This window comes from Tursiops truncatus, chromosome 2, assembly GCF_011762595.2.
Source record: "Tursiops truncatus isolate mTurTru1 chromosome 2, mTurTru1.mat.Y, whole genome shotgun sequence".
Classification (NCBI taxonomy): domain Eukaryota; kingdom Metazoa; phylum Chordata; class Mammalia; order Artiodactyla; family Delphinidae; genus Tursiops; species Tursiops truncatus.
This window is the reverse complement of record NC_047035.1, coordinates 172,776,557-172,791,708: the sequence shown is the minus strand read 5'-3', so window position 1 is coordinate 172,791,708 and position 15,152 is coordinate 172,776,557. Positions and strand designations below refer to the sequence as shown.

Below are 15,152 nucleotides of genomic sequence, written 5' to 3'. Positions count from 1 at the left end.
ATTTGAAATATCAATAGTTAAAATCTGGAAACTACCCAAATGTCTTTCAGTGGGTGAGCAGTGAAACATGCAGTGCACATGGATCACGGAAGACTGCTCAGCAAGAGGAAAGAAGGACTACTGATACATGCAACAGCTTGGATGAACGTCAAGGAGGCTATGCTAAGAGGAAAAAGTCAGTCTCAAAAGGATATATACTGCATGATTTCATCTATGTTACCTTCATCAACAAACATAATTACAGAGATGGAGAACAGACTAGTGGTTGCCGGGGCTAGGGGTGCATTTAAAGGAGCAACAAGATGGAGTCTTGGGGTGATGGTACAATTATCTTAATTGTGGTGGTGATTATACAAGGCTTCACATGTTCTGTGAATCTATAATCATCCAAGACAAAATGTTAAAAGAAATCCAAAGGCAGCTAACACTAATTTAGCTGTCTTTATTAACATTCCAATGTAATACATCTTTCCAAATTTGTACCGATGCAAAAAAATTTTTCCCAAAATAATTCACAATTCTGCTCCCATTTTATTACTATTATTTGATTACAATGTCAACAAAGTCAATTCCTTTTTAAATACAGTCCCTTTTGACTCTTCTGACCACAATTTAATCCATGAGCTACAAATAAAATGTGGTTTGTGAATTTTGGTCATCAATAAGCAACTATTTGTAAAACATGCATTCAAATTTTTTTTTCTGATAGTAATGATAATGTAAATTGATTAATGTAATTTTATCTTGCTCAGTGCTGCTTCAACCTAAAAGCCTGTATTCGTGAGATAATACAGCCTGTGGCTGTGGAATGCAGTGTGGCTCTAGTTCACCTGTAGAGGAAGGATCAGTTCTGGTACTTTCACACTGACATGATTTTCCAGAGAACTAATTTTTAGGTCCTTAATACTGGTCAAAATTGTTTAGAATGTCTGTGTCTGACATGTTATTAAACATGTGAGTGGGCAAGAAAACACATGCTGCTTGTTTGGTTCACTTCAAAGTAGCCTTTAATAAATTGGAAAAATTTCTTTTTTTTCTAAAGGAAGTCAGGAAGATTAGGTACAAGTCAGAGGTAAAGATGAAAAAACATTACAAGTTAAAACTATCAAACGCCAATACAGAACTGATAAGAGCCAATAAAGGCATTATGTCTACTTTTAGTTTTCATATTCAAGAAATAGTTAAAAAAAAAAATGCTTAGAATCCAGGACAGGAACTAGATCATCTGGAGAGAGGTTAAATGAGTCAGAAAAGTAGTTAATAAGCTGGAAACTGGTTAAAGCTAGTTTCTCTATGTCCGTAGAAAGAACAATAAGAACAAAACAGATTTATATTGTCCTGAGAAAAAGTTGAAACAGGCCCCTGGAAAAACCTCTTGATCATAAAGGTCAGCAAGACCACAATGAAAGCTGTAGCAATTTTACCTTAGTAACCTTTCAATTATCTGTTTAACTTGTCCACTACGTGGGGACTGAGTGAATGAAATATATTTGCCTAAGTCTACAAGCTCTCAGCTGTTCATCATCAAATGTGATTAGCTATCAAAGGATCATTTCCAATGAAGAGCCTATCAGTACCAAGTGAGACAAGTTACCAATTAAAAATGCTATATTTATAAAAATTAGGGGAATTCTCTGGCAGTCAGGTGGTAAGGACTCAGCACTTTCACTGCCAAGGGTCTGGGTTCGATCCCTGGTTAGGGAACTAAGATCCCACAAGCCGCGCAGCTCGGCCAAAAAAGAAAAAACGAAAAATATTAGTAGAAACACAGACGGGGTTGGCAGACTACAGCCCGTAGGCCAATACTGGGTTGCCATCTGTTTTAGTCAATACAGTTTTATTGGAACACAGAGTAAAATAGCTGTGACAGAGACTGAATGACCCGCAAAGCCTGAAATACTTACAGAAAAGGTTTGCTGACCTCTGACTTCTATTAAGAAATTCTTTAAGGCAATTAACATTACTATTTCTGAAGAGTAAGAAAATGATCTCTACATCTAAGGTATATTCTTTATCCTACTCATCTACAGTAGCATAAGGTCCCATATTGAGATGAAGCCAAAAATCTGGGATGAAAATGCTATCTTTTCTGTCAGGCAGAGAGCTCAAGCACAATTATAAAAGGTGAAAATGGGCTCTAATAACTCTCAAGCTGATTCTGGTCAGTGAAGTGGGTACTGAAAATGGCCCCGAACTGATAAAAACCTGCCGAGAGTTACAGAAGAAGAGAATGCACAGTACAGTTACCAGAAGAGGAATTACTTACGCTGTATGTGAATGAGCTGCTTTGGCATCCTGAACTCCCCGGGGTAAATGGACTCATAGTAAGCGATGTTGCTTTCTGCCTCCGGGACTGGAATGACCATGTTGTCCCTCTTCTCGCCATACACCTGCTGTGCCGAGATAGCCCGCTGAAGATGGTGTTCCTAAAAAGAGGGAAAAAGAGGTAAGTTACGTATTAAAAAACTAGCAAACAGAACATGTAGCCTCATGAAGAGGTTTTCATTTGTTTTTAAAATAGAGGAATTTTAGTAGCCTTGCAAGGATGCTAACAATACAGTTGTGGTAAAAACATTTTGAATAGAAACAAGATTTTGTCAGATACACTGTATATTTCCTCAATTTTTTTTTTTTTTTTTTTTTTTTTTGTGGTACGCGGGCCTCTCATTGTTGCGGCCTCTCCCGTTGCGGAGCACAGGCTCCGGACGCACAGGCTCAGCGGCCATGGGTCATGGGCCCAGCCGCTCCTCGGCATGTGGGATCTTCCCGGACCGGGGCATGAACCTGCATCCCCTGCATCGGCAGGCGGACTCTCAACCACTGCGCCACCAGGGAAGCCCTATTTCCTCAATTTAAGAAAAGGTACTACACCGAAATTGAGAGTTAAATTATACAAAAGATTCCAAAAACTGACTAAAACTGTTATTAAAGTTTGCATTTTATAGGGACTTCCCTGGTGGTGCAGTGGTTAAGAATCCGCCCGCCAATGCAGGGGACATGGGTTCGAGCCCTGGTCCGGGAAGATCCCACATGCCTCGGACCAACTAAGCCCGTGCAGCACGACTACTGAGCCTGCGCTCTAGAACGCGCGAGCCACAACTACTGAGCCCACGTGCCACAACTACCGAAGCCCGCGTGCCTAGAGCCCACGCTCCGCAACAAGAGAAGCCACCGCAGTGAGAAGCCTGCGCACCGCAACCAAGAGTAGCTCCCGCTCGCTGCAACTAGAGAAAGCCCGTGCACAGCAACGAAGACTCACCGCAGCCAAAAATAATACATAAATTTATTTTTAAAAAAGAAGTTTGCATTCTACAGATGAGACTGTTTTAAAAAGAGGGTTAAAACATTCGAACGTACTGTATGACGAAAGCAGGCTTTGTATAAAAAATATTTTATCGATTCTAATTGCTTATTCATACAGTGTTTCATAAATGTCATACAAATCAACTAATATGATCATTCCAAAGAAGGGTACAGATTATTGTCTCCATTTTTCATTCACGAAGCTGACACGGATTCAAACCTGGTCTGTGTTTCGAGTAATAACCTTTCTTCTGAATTTCTGGAGCCCTTTTTGAACGGTAGTAAAGTATAGGGATTGAAGGCAAAGGCTCCAGACTTTGTGACTCCTGGCAAGACACTTCATTCTTCTAAATCTGTTTCCTCCAGGAAAAGAAAAATAGAATCTTCCACGGATGGTTGGAGATTTAAGTAAGCTAAATGCGCATTAAATGTTTAGTACAATGCTTGGCAGTTACAGGTGCTCAAAATAAGCTTTGGTTGAGGTGCCACACAGAAAGATTTTCACCAGCTGCCACAGAAATACCTGTTCTCACCCACCCCATCATCATTGAATTTTGATAAACATTTCATTAAATTTAAGCTAGTTTTTAAAATACTGTATATAAAATACACGTTGAAGGATGAAAAACATTCCAACAGTATGAAAACAAAAAATTCCAGTCTTCATACGTAGCCTCTGTTAATGTTACATATACGTATATATCAATTCACACCTAGGATTCTGCTGCGCAACATACAGAGCTTTATCCCTAGGGCTTTGGTCCCTTGACATACCTCGGAGATTTTTCCATACTGATACTTTCACTACCATTTTTGCAACAGCTGCATTGTATTCCACTATGTGGATGTACCGTAACTTATTTAACCAGACACGAATTGATAGGGAAAAAACCCTGGAAGCAACTTAAATGCCTATCCTTCTCCCTGAACGCTGCAAAAACCAATCCTGTACTACTATATGCATGAGACACCTTTGTGAGCCCGTGAAAGCATCTGTAGGACAAGAGACGGAAGCGCTCAAAGGGTATATGAAGTTACAGCGCATATTCCTACCACTCCTTGCAGTAACTCCTTAACATCTCTTTTCAATTTTAAAATGACCCATTTTATTTTAGGTTAATTTCTTTACAATGAGTTTTTCTTCCCTTACGTGTTGCTGTTTGCTCATTTTCAAAAGTGCTGCTTTTCTTTTTCTCATTGATGTTTAAATATGTGGATTATTTTCCTTTTCAATATTAAGGAAATTAGCCCCCATGTAATAAAACTGACAACTGTTTTCCTGAAGTTTGACTTCTGATTTTGTTTAGAGGATTTTTTCCACACGGGAAAGTTCTATTAGTCAAATTTATTAACCTTTTCCTTTATGATTCTGTCATCCTTAGTAACAGGTATAAATCGTATAGTCACAAACTAGGGTGTGTAAACAAAACCTTTCATTTTTATAACTCAACTTATCTTTGATTCAGGCTGCCTTGTGGCTCCTGGGAGCTGGTAGAAACTAAGTGTGAGGGGGGGAGGGGTGACTCCGAACAGCCTATGGGCGTGTGTACTGGCCCTTGTGCCCTCTGACACAGGGTGCTTCTGAGCCCCAGGGGGGAAATCAATCACAGGTGTACTCTTCTCCTCTCAGATACCCTCAAAGAGCAAGAGAAATTTTCTGTGACCTATGCCCCCTACTTACATCAAACTCAAGGAGGGAGCGGGGGAGTGAGGCACACTATTCTTCATTTGCATTTTGTCCTTAATCCATTAGCATTTCTCTGTGTAGGTGAACATGTGAGAGACGGTTTATTTTTTTGTATACGGAGAGACAGCAAGCCATCTCGAAGGGTGTATGAATGTCATGCATAAAATCACCTATTCCCTATTTTAATGACTAAAAATGTGCCTTTCTCAGAATTCCACTTGCACTTGGGAGTATTTCCAAGTTCTTTTGCCCTCCTCTACTCAACTGCCTCCTCTGCTAGTATTTAACGTGTTTTTCAAAGTGCAGCCGCAGACTACATTTTATTATCTAGTGCTGACTAGATACTACATTCACTCCTCGTGATTCTTTTTCAGAACTTTCCTGGCTGTTTCATTCATTTCTCTAGATGAACCACAATGAAAATTACTTTCTAGGTGTGAAATGGGGCCACTAAGGCTTTAGATTTCTTACAGGCACTGTAGTGTGGTGGTGAAGAACATGACTTGCAATCGGGAGCGCTCTGGGTTGGAAGGTTGGCTCCACCGTTTACTAGCTCCATGACTTTGGGACTTGGGACAAGATATTCATACCAGCAAGTTTTATTACCTATAAATGTATACTGTGTACCTACCATATGGGATTGTGGTTAAGATAAAATGGCTGAGACACACTACCTACCTAAAACGTGGTAGCAAATGTGTACCTTTCATTACTAGAGAAGCTGAAGATTTACCATACGCTTGTTACCATTCCTATTCTTCCTAGTGTTAACAGCATTCTGTAGAAAGACTTCCTTATCTTTATATCCATTTTCCTAGAATCATGAAATCAAACTTTTTATCAATATTATAGTAAATACTGCTTTAAAAAAATCTTCCATGTGTTTTTTTGTTTTATAAAATATTCGACAAAATTTCCTCATAAGGAACATAAGGAGCCAAGATATGTACAATATACAACAAATATGTTCTTCTAAGCCTTAAAAATCACTCAACAACTGGTGTGTAACTATAACCTTAAACCTTCCTATTTACTGTAGCCCTGTGTCTGTACAAAGACTCGAGGATGGGAAGGAGACCACACACAGGTGCCGGTGTGGCTGGAGCACAGGGGGTGAGAGTGCAAAGGGGGTCAGGGTCAAATCATGCAGGGACATGGGGCATGTTACAGATTTGTCCTTGTACTAAGAGCAACAGTGGCTGAAGGATTTTAAAGATCAGCCTGGCTGCTGTCTAGAAAACGGACCATATTCTAGAAAATGGAACATGCATAGCCTTTAAATGGTTCAGAATAATATTTAATGAAATGGAAAAACCCATCAATTTATTAAGTAAAAAGACAGATCTGAAAATTGTATGTTCAGGATATTTGTATTTAATCTTTTTTAAAAGCAAAAGACATAATTGAACACACACAAATATAGGAAAAAGTCTAAAAGCAGCTGAACACGTAACAATCCTTCTCTCTATGCTCCTTTATTCTTCTCACTGCTATATTTTTCCAAAGCTCTTACAGTCCTCTGACATGTCATATGCTTGGTTTGTTTACTGTTGTCACCCCTTCCTCCCCCCCCCCCCCACAATCTAAGCATCGTGAGGGCAGGGATTTTTGTCTATTTTGTTCACTGCTAAATAACCACCCGAAAACAGTGCCGAGTACAAAGCATGGTGCTTAAATATCTGTTGAATGAATATGTATGTAGGTATCTGTGTATGTACACACACACACATACCACACAGATGCAAGCAGGCACACATATGTGTCAAGTTTCAAAGTATGTACACCAGTTAACAGATCACCTCCTGGTGATATAATTTTGAAATACTCTTCTATAATTTTATTTCCCTTATTTTCTAAAATTCTTTGTAATTCTTTTTGACAAAAAATATTTGAGTACATCTCACTACATGATTTTCTAAAACAAAGGTAATTTCTGAAAGACACAATTTATTTAGTTCAGTAAAACCCTTCCCATTTAAGTCAAGTTTAGTTCCAGAGTAAAACATTACACTTGCAGCTTTCCAGGTAAAGAACGTATTTTTAAAACCCCAAACTATATACATCTACTTCCAAGAAAAAAACATTAAATTATATTAAAGTAACATTAAATTATAAGTGAAAATGAAATTTTTGCTTTGAGTAGGAAGCTGTGAAATGGTGAAGCCAAGTAATACATGAAATAAATTAGAATAAGATGAGCTATGAATTCAATTCAATAATTACTTATTGAATGCCTTGACTAAATAACTAAGATGATCCGATCCTAAATTACAATTATATAAAATGCCAGATGTTCCTGGAAGATAATATCTGTCAATGAAACTTCTAAATACATCTACTTGCAGCACTGAATAAGCCAGCCTTCCCAAACTGTGTTCACTGGAATACTTAATTTCAAATTATCAATAGGTAGTCCAATAATGAGTCTGACAGTTAAAAAAAAAAAGAGAGAACGTTGGATTTTTAAACTTTTGGAATGAAAGCTTTTAACACGGCAATGTAAACTGTGTTTGCTCATGACAGAGGGTTCAGTCATTCCAAATCTATGACCACAGAATCATTTTTTCAGAAAGTATCCATTAATAGCTCATGGAGAACTTTTGTAATGCAGTTTGGGAAATGCGGGTATAGGACAACAACTGGAGATACAGGGCAGAACAGCTGGGCTTAAGCTTCTCATTAATTAACTTAGTCCATATTTACTGACTGCCCACTATGTGCCTCTCCTGGGAACACAATGGTAAATAAAATAGCACGGTTCCTGACACTGTAGTAGGGAGGACAGACACTAATAAAACAGCCCTAAAAATAAACTGTAAAGTGTGATAAGTGCTGTGAAGGAAAAGAACAATGTGTTAATGGGAAATATAAATAGGAAAGGGATTTCAAGGACAGTATCACTTTCACTAGTGCCAAGTGACATTTAAGCTAGAACAGGAGTTAAAAGATTATTTTAAGAAAAGGAAGTAGCTGTGTGTGAAGACCACTTACTAGCTTGACACCCTGGGAGGGTAAAGTTTCTTTATATCATAGAATATTTATAATAACTAGGCTCAGGTGCAATTTAAGAGTTAATCATCAAAACACCAGGATCAATTCCCATTTTTCATAAAATAACAAAGGTATACCCTCTCAAATCTGATCTTACAGGGAACAAAGTAAATACTATTAAATAATCTAAAGAATTTTAAGATAGTCAACCTTACATAAAATGGAATCAGATGAATCGTAACTTACGATTAGGCAATTTACTTTAAAAGCCTCTTGCGCTGCAAGTAATGATAATGTTTTCTATACATAGCAACGTGAACAATAAAGAAGAGGATCAGAAAAGACTGAACGATGATCTTCGGAAAGTTCAGAGGCACACTTTCGTGTCCCCATGAACCCTGCAATTGCAGGCTCCAAATATTCACTTTTGTTACTTCAGCCCACCTGGCGCACTGGAAGAGCGTGGGCTTTAGAGACAGAGACCCAGGCAGGAATCTTAGCTTCCTCCTCAGACCCTAAGTCCAGCAAGTCACTCTGCTACTTATTTTTATTATTTGTTTTATATACATATCTCTTTTTTTTCTTACCCGTCTTTCCCTCTTTTCTTTCCAGCACTTAATGTTTTTCTTTTACTTTCCCCTTTGTTATTTTTGCTTACCCCTAGAAAATTTCTGCCTTTTCAGGTGGTAATGGTCTCTTTGATAAAAACATTGGTAATTAATGCAAAATGGTTAACTGGTTATAAACAGGGCATATCACAAATTTGAGAAGTCAGAAAATATCATTTTTATTGATTAAGAGTGACATTAGGTATCGGTAGATAAGACCCATCTGAAGGGACAGTACTGTGTCTTAAACATCTGTTGTGTGCCTTTGCTCACACAGATGGACCATACGCCAGCCCCACTCCCAAGGAAATTCCCACTTGTTCTTCAAAGTCTGGTTTAAAATGATCCTTCTTTTTGTCTTGTTTATAGTTTCCTTTGCTGTGTAAAAGCTTTTAAGTTTCATTAGGTCCCATTTGTTTATTTTTGTTTTTATTCCCATTTCTCTAGGAGGTGGGTCAAAAAAGATCTTGCTGTGGTTTATGTCAAAAAGTGTTTGTCCTATGTTTTCCTCTAAGAGTTTGATAGTGTCTGGCCTTACATTTAGGTCTTTACTCCATTAGGAGTTTATTTTTGTGTCTGGTGTTAGGGAGTGCTCTAGTTTCATTCTTTTATAGGCAGCTGTCCAGCTTCCCAGCCCCACTTATGGAAGAGGCTGTCTTTTCTCCCGTGTATGCTCTTGCCTCCTCTGCCATCACCATCATTAATCGTTAGAGGAATGCACATCAAAACCACAATAAGGCCATTATCAGAAAATCTACAAACAATAAATGCTGGAGAGGGTGTGGAGAAGAGGGAATGTAATTGCAGTGCAATTCCCACTTGCACTGCTGGTGGGAATGTAAACCGATACAGCCACTATGGAGAACAGTATGGAAGTTCCTTAAAAAACTAAAAATAGAACTACCGTACGACCCAGCAATCCCACTACTGAGCATATACCCTGAGGAAACCATAATTCAAAAAGACACATGCACACGCCACAACTACTGAAGCCCGCGTGCCTAGAGCCCGTGCTCCACAAGAGAAGCCACCACAATGAGAAGCCCGCGAACCACAACGAAGAGTAGCCCCTGCTCACCGCTACTAGAGAAAGCCCGTGAGCAGCAATGAAGACCCAATGCAGCCAAAAATAAATAAATTAATTTAAAAAAGAAATGCTAAAGGAAGTTCTTCAGATGGAAGGGAAACAATAGCAGATGGAAACAGATTTATCAGGAGAGAACAAAGAACCAAATTATGGGTAAATATAAAAGATTGTTTCCCTTTTCTTAAAATGCATGTGACTGTTTAAAGCAACAATATAACAATAAATTGTGGGTTTGTAAAAAAAAAAAAGACACATGCACCCCAATGTTCACTGCAGCTCTCTTTACAATAGCCAGGACATGGAAGCAACCTAAGTGTCCATCGACAGATGAATGAATAAAGAGGATGTGGCACATATATACAAAGGAATATTACTCAGCCATAAAAAGAAATGAAATTGAGTTATTTGTAGTGAGGTGGATGGACCCAGAGACTGTCATACAGAGTGAAGTAAGTCAGAAAGAGAAAAACAAATACACTATGCTAACACGTATATATGGAATCTAAAAAAAAAAGGTTCTGAAGAACCTAGGGGCAGGACAGGAATAAAGAGACAGACACAGAAAATGGACTTGAGGACATGGGGTTGGAGGGCGAAGCTGGGGCGAAGTGAGAGTGGCATGTACCTATATACACTACTGAACGTAAAATAGTCGGCTGGTGGGAAGCAGCTGCATAGCACAGGGAGATCAGCTTGGTGCTCTGTGTCGACCTAGAGGGGTGGCATAGGGAGGGTGGGAGGGAGGGGATACGGGGATATATGTATGCATATGGCTGATTCGCTTTGCCATAGAAACTTTGCCAACAGAAACTAACTTTGCCAACAGAAACTAACATAGCATTGTGAAGTAATTATACTCCAATAAAGATCTATTAAAAAAATAAAATAAAACGATCTTCCCTCTGCTTCCCCTATCTGTGCTTTTACAGCACTACATCCTCTACGTAAGAAATCGTGCTGTAATCATTTATTTGTCTACATACTGATCTCCAAAATGTTAAGCTCCTTAAGATTAGATGCTATGTCTAACTAACCTTTATATCTTTTCCTTTAAAAGATGTATTCTCTTGTAGTATGGGGGACTCTCAATTCTTTTAAGGATGAGGGATAAACAAGATTATCTTTGTAATCTACTTAGCAGCTAGAACTATGTTTTCCTTTATTGCAGGTACCCAGTATTCTAAAAAATATCATTATAGAAAAATAACGATAAGACTAAATTGAATGAAAAAAATGAAAAAGGTATTTCTACCTGCTCTATAGTAAGTTCTAATAAATATTATCAAACCAGAAAGAGTTATTCAAGGTTATACTGGGCAAATTCCTAAACAAAGATTAAATTATATCAACTTATTCATTAAGTATATTTATTTAAGAAAATAATGGCCTTAACGGTCAGCCATAACAACAATTAAGACCACATTTAGACCTTTTGGGTTACTGAATTAAAAACAGGTTTGAAAGCAACAATATTGTATAAGATTTCTTATGGGTAAATAAGTGAGGACTAATTTGTAAAAAGCCACCTAAGAAGTTACTGAACCCCTGCTCATTTATGCAGGGAGGGCTAGACTCCACTGCCACCACAACAGAAGGGCTGAGCCGAATCACTTTCTCAGCTGCTTCCTGACGACTTTCCTGAGAACCAGACAGCCATGCCTATTCAGGAACAGTGCTCCAGCAAGGGCTCCCAGGTTCTGCATCCGAACACCCAGCTCTTGCCTGGCTCATTACGACAGCCTTCTGACTGGTTTCCCTGCTTCCATTTCTGTCTGTCTTCATGCAATAATCAGAGTAATCTGTTAATATACAAGTCAGACCATGCCATTCTTCCGTTAGAACATTCCAATTATTTCCCACCTCACTCAGAATAAAAGCCAAAGTTCTTAAAACTGCTTACAAGGTCCAACAGGATGTGCACATTCCCCTTCCTTGTTGTGCCCAGGCAACCCTTACTTCCATTCTGCTCTTGTCATACTAGATTCCTTGCTCTCTGTCAAACTCAGAATGGCTTGCGCTTCCTCACTTTCTTCAAATCTTGGTTCAAAAGTCCCCTTTGCAGACAGAGCATTCTTCACCAGCTCTTCCACTCTACGGTCCCCAGAATGGCTACAACTGAGAAGGCTGACCACACCGAACAACTCTGAGGATGAGGAACAACTCCAACTCTCAGACACGGTTAGTGAGAAAAAGGGGCGGCGGATCTCATGAAACCAGACATACACGTTGCACAGGGCCCAGCAATCCCACTCCTAGGAGAAATGAGGATGCAAGCCCACAAAAGGACCTGAATGAGAATGTTCATACGGTTTTATTATTCGTAATAGCCCCAAAGTGGAAACAGCCCGAACGTCCATCATCAGGACGGGTGCACAAACTGCGGTTCGGTGACACAACGGAGGACCACCCAGCAACACAGCGGAACAAACCACCTACGCATGGCATGACACGGGCAAGTCCCCAAAACACTGGGGTGAGGGAAAATAGCTCTGCACAAGACAGTCCACACTCTGAGTCCATTTATGTGACGTTTCAAAACAAGCAACATTAATCTACGGTAAAAAAAAAAAAGAAAGAAAAAAGAAAAACAGTAGCTGCTTCTGAGGCCTGGGGGCAAGGATTGACTGGAATGGGAATGAAAGAATTTTCTGGGATGATGGTAAAGTTCCATATCTTGTTGGGGGATGGGTTAGACAAGTAGGTGAATTTGTCAAAATCCAGCTAATATACACCAAGTATTTGTGAATTTCTTTGCATGTAAATTTTACCTCAGAAGAAAAAAAAACAGTAAATACATGCTGAACTCTAATTAATGATATGTATGCTGAAGTATTTAGGGAAACATGCACTGATGTCTGTAATTTACTTAGAAATGCATCAAAACAAGAAGGATTGATGGATGCAGAGATGAACAGATGTGTGATAAAGCAAAGTAGAGTGAAATGTTAATGGTGGAGTCTAGCCACGGGGTACATGGGTGGTCACTATAAAATGCTTGCAACCTCACAGTACGTTTGAAATTTTTCATAGTAAAATGTTGCAAAAAATACGGAATCTCTCCCCCTCAACCCTGTTCTATCCCACTACCCTGCTTTCTTTTCCTGGGTAGCACTTACCTCCTCACAGACTACTGAATTTACTTATTGTTTTGTTCATCGTCTGTCTCTTCTCCCCAAAATGTAAGATGCACGAAGGATAGGGATTCTTTTTTGCTTTGTCTACCCCAGATCCAGTATTGTGCCTAACACATACACGTATACAATAAATGTTTGTTGAACAAATGTGCCAGTGAAACTACAACAATTTTTTTTTTTTTTTTTTTTTTGCGGTACGCGGGCCTCTCACTGCTGTGGCCTCTCCCGCTGCACAGCACAGGCTCCGGACGCGCAGGCTCAGCGGCCATGGCTCACGGGCCCAGCCTCTCCGCGGCATGTGGGATCTTCCCGGACCGGGGCACGAACCCGTGTCCCCTGCCTCGGCAGGCGGACTCTCAGCCACTGAGCCACCAGGGAAGCCCTACAACAGTTATTTAAGGTCCACAAACTGCTCTGGTTTGGAATGGACTTCCTTAAAAGAAAATACGATTAAATTTCATAAAAGCAAAAAATAAAAAAAGACAAACGTATTTTGCTTTTGTGCTTAAAATACTCGGGGTAAACACTTAAAATAGCTGAAGACAGATTAGACTACTTGGCAAGAAAAAGAGCAGTTCGATACTTATATTTTCTACAAGAAATAAATGGTAAAAGATTCTATTACTCTCTACTCCTCTCACTTAAAGCTCAGTACTCTGAAATTATTTTACTTCTAGACTATAAAACAGTAAAGGAAGACCTTTGCTAAGGTATGGGTAAAACTGTCCAGTCTTCTTGTTTCTCGTCAGTGTGAAGTATTTGTCAATTTGGTACTTATAACATATTCAGGACTTAAAGTTGCTAAGAAGCACAGGAAAGGCAGCCCTAGGCAAAATTCAGTTTACTTTTTTACTTTTTTTTTTTTTTTTTTTTTTTTGGCGGTACGCGGGCCTCTCACTGCTGTGCCCTGTCCCGTTGCGGAGCACAGGCTCCGGACGCGCAGGCTCAGCGGCCATGGCTCACGGGCGCAGCGGCTCCGCGGCATGTGGGATCTTCCCGGACCGGGGCACGAACCCGTGTCCCCTACATCGGCAGGCGGACTCTCAGTCACTGCGCCACCAGGGAAGCCCTTCAGTTTAATTTTGATCCTCACCTTCTCATGTCCCTTATTTGTACCCCTGACATCCCTTTGGACGTGGGCTGTTAGTGCTGTGCTTATTAAGAGTCTGCCTGCCCAGTGTGATGTTTGGCAATGTGAAAGGGAAGGGACTGAAATTAGTTTCTTTCTACTCTCATAAAATTACAATCTAATCAGAATGTTTCCCTAAAAATTAAAGTTAAAACAGCTCAAAAAGCTCTTGTTTCTGTTTATAATCTTTATGCTGAGGATTTCTGCACCTCCAATGTACCCCAGAGAGCTAGTCATCTGCCGTTATTTAATACCTTTTAACCCATGCAGTCAAATAAAATACAAACATGTTTCTCATTTTGGGGGGTTAGACCCTAAAGCAACAGCACTGAATAAACTGAACATCTAATTTAAACTTATCGAAAACTAAACATGTTTCTATAGGCTAATACAAACAAATGCTATACCAAGTCTTAGTCCTTAGCCCTGCACATACTCACTCTTGCAATTTCATCCACTATCATGGCTTTAACTACCATTTGCACGCTGATGACACAATTCAAAATCTTACTCTCTAGCACAGATTTCTGTTGAACGTTAGGCACATGTAGAAAGACCTCTTACTCTATATTCCACTGACATATCTCGTGTTAACATCAACGTCCCCATCTGCCGACTCTCCAAACCTGTTCCTCCTTGTGTCTTATCAATTTCAGTGAATCGCACCATCGTACATCCAGTCACCCAGTCAGAAGCCTTGATTTTTCCAGCTCCCTTTTGCTTCCTACGTCCCCATTTCCAAATCAGGCACCAGATCTTACAAACTTCTCCTTCATGTCTAGAAATTATTCAGTGCTTTCTCATCCCACTGTCACATCCAGGCTGCAGCTAGCCTTCTCACCTCTAGCATCACACTATTCTCCACTTCCCTTCTGTAGCTACCGTCAGTGGTCTTCCTCAAAAAGTATGGGGAATTCCCTGGCGGTCCAGCGGTTAAGACTCTGAGACTCCACTGCAGGGGGCACGCGTTTGATCCCTGGTCAGGGAACTAAGATCCTGCAAGCCACATGGTATGGCCAAAAAAAAAAGTCTGATCACGATACTCTCACACTTAATCCTTGGCTCTCTACTGCCTTTACGATCCTGGCATGGCAAAATGGGGTCCCTGATGGTCGAGCGCTAGCTAATTCTGCCAGTCCACCACCATACCACTTTCTACCCTGAACTTCACACGCCAGCCACAGGGAGCACCTCGTGGCACCTTCTAATAATA

General features: G+C 39.9%; 1 protein-coding gene across 3 annotated transcripts in view; it reads right to left on the bottom strand.

The window, feature by feature from the left end:
• The window catches only part of EPC1 (enhancer of polycomb homolog 1), a 93,607-nt gene that overhangs the window by 27,183 nt on the left and 51,272 nt on the right, over positions 1-15,152 (bottom strand). For all 3 annotated transcript variants that reach the window (XM_019933522.3, XM_019933520.3, XM_019933521.3), the window contains exon 2: positions 2,267-2,426. In XM_019933522.3, the coding sequence (XP_019789081.1) occupies positions 2,267-2,426 (160 nt within the window). The remainder of the gene's footprint in view (positions 1-2,266; positions 2,427-15,152) is intronic.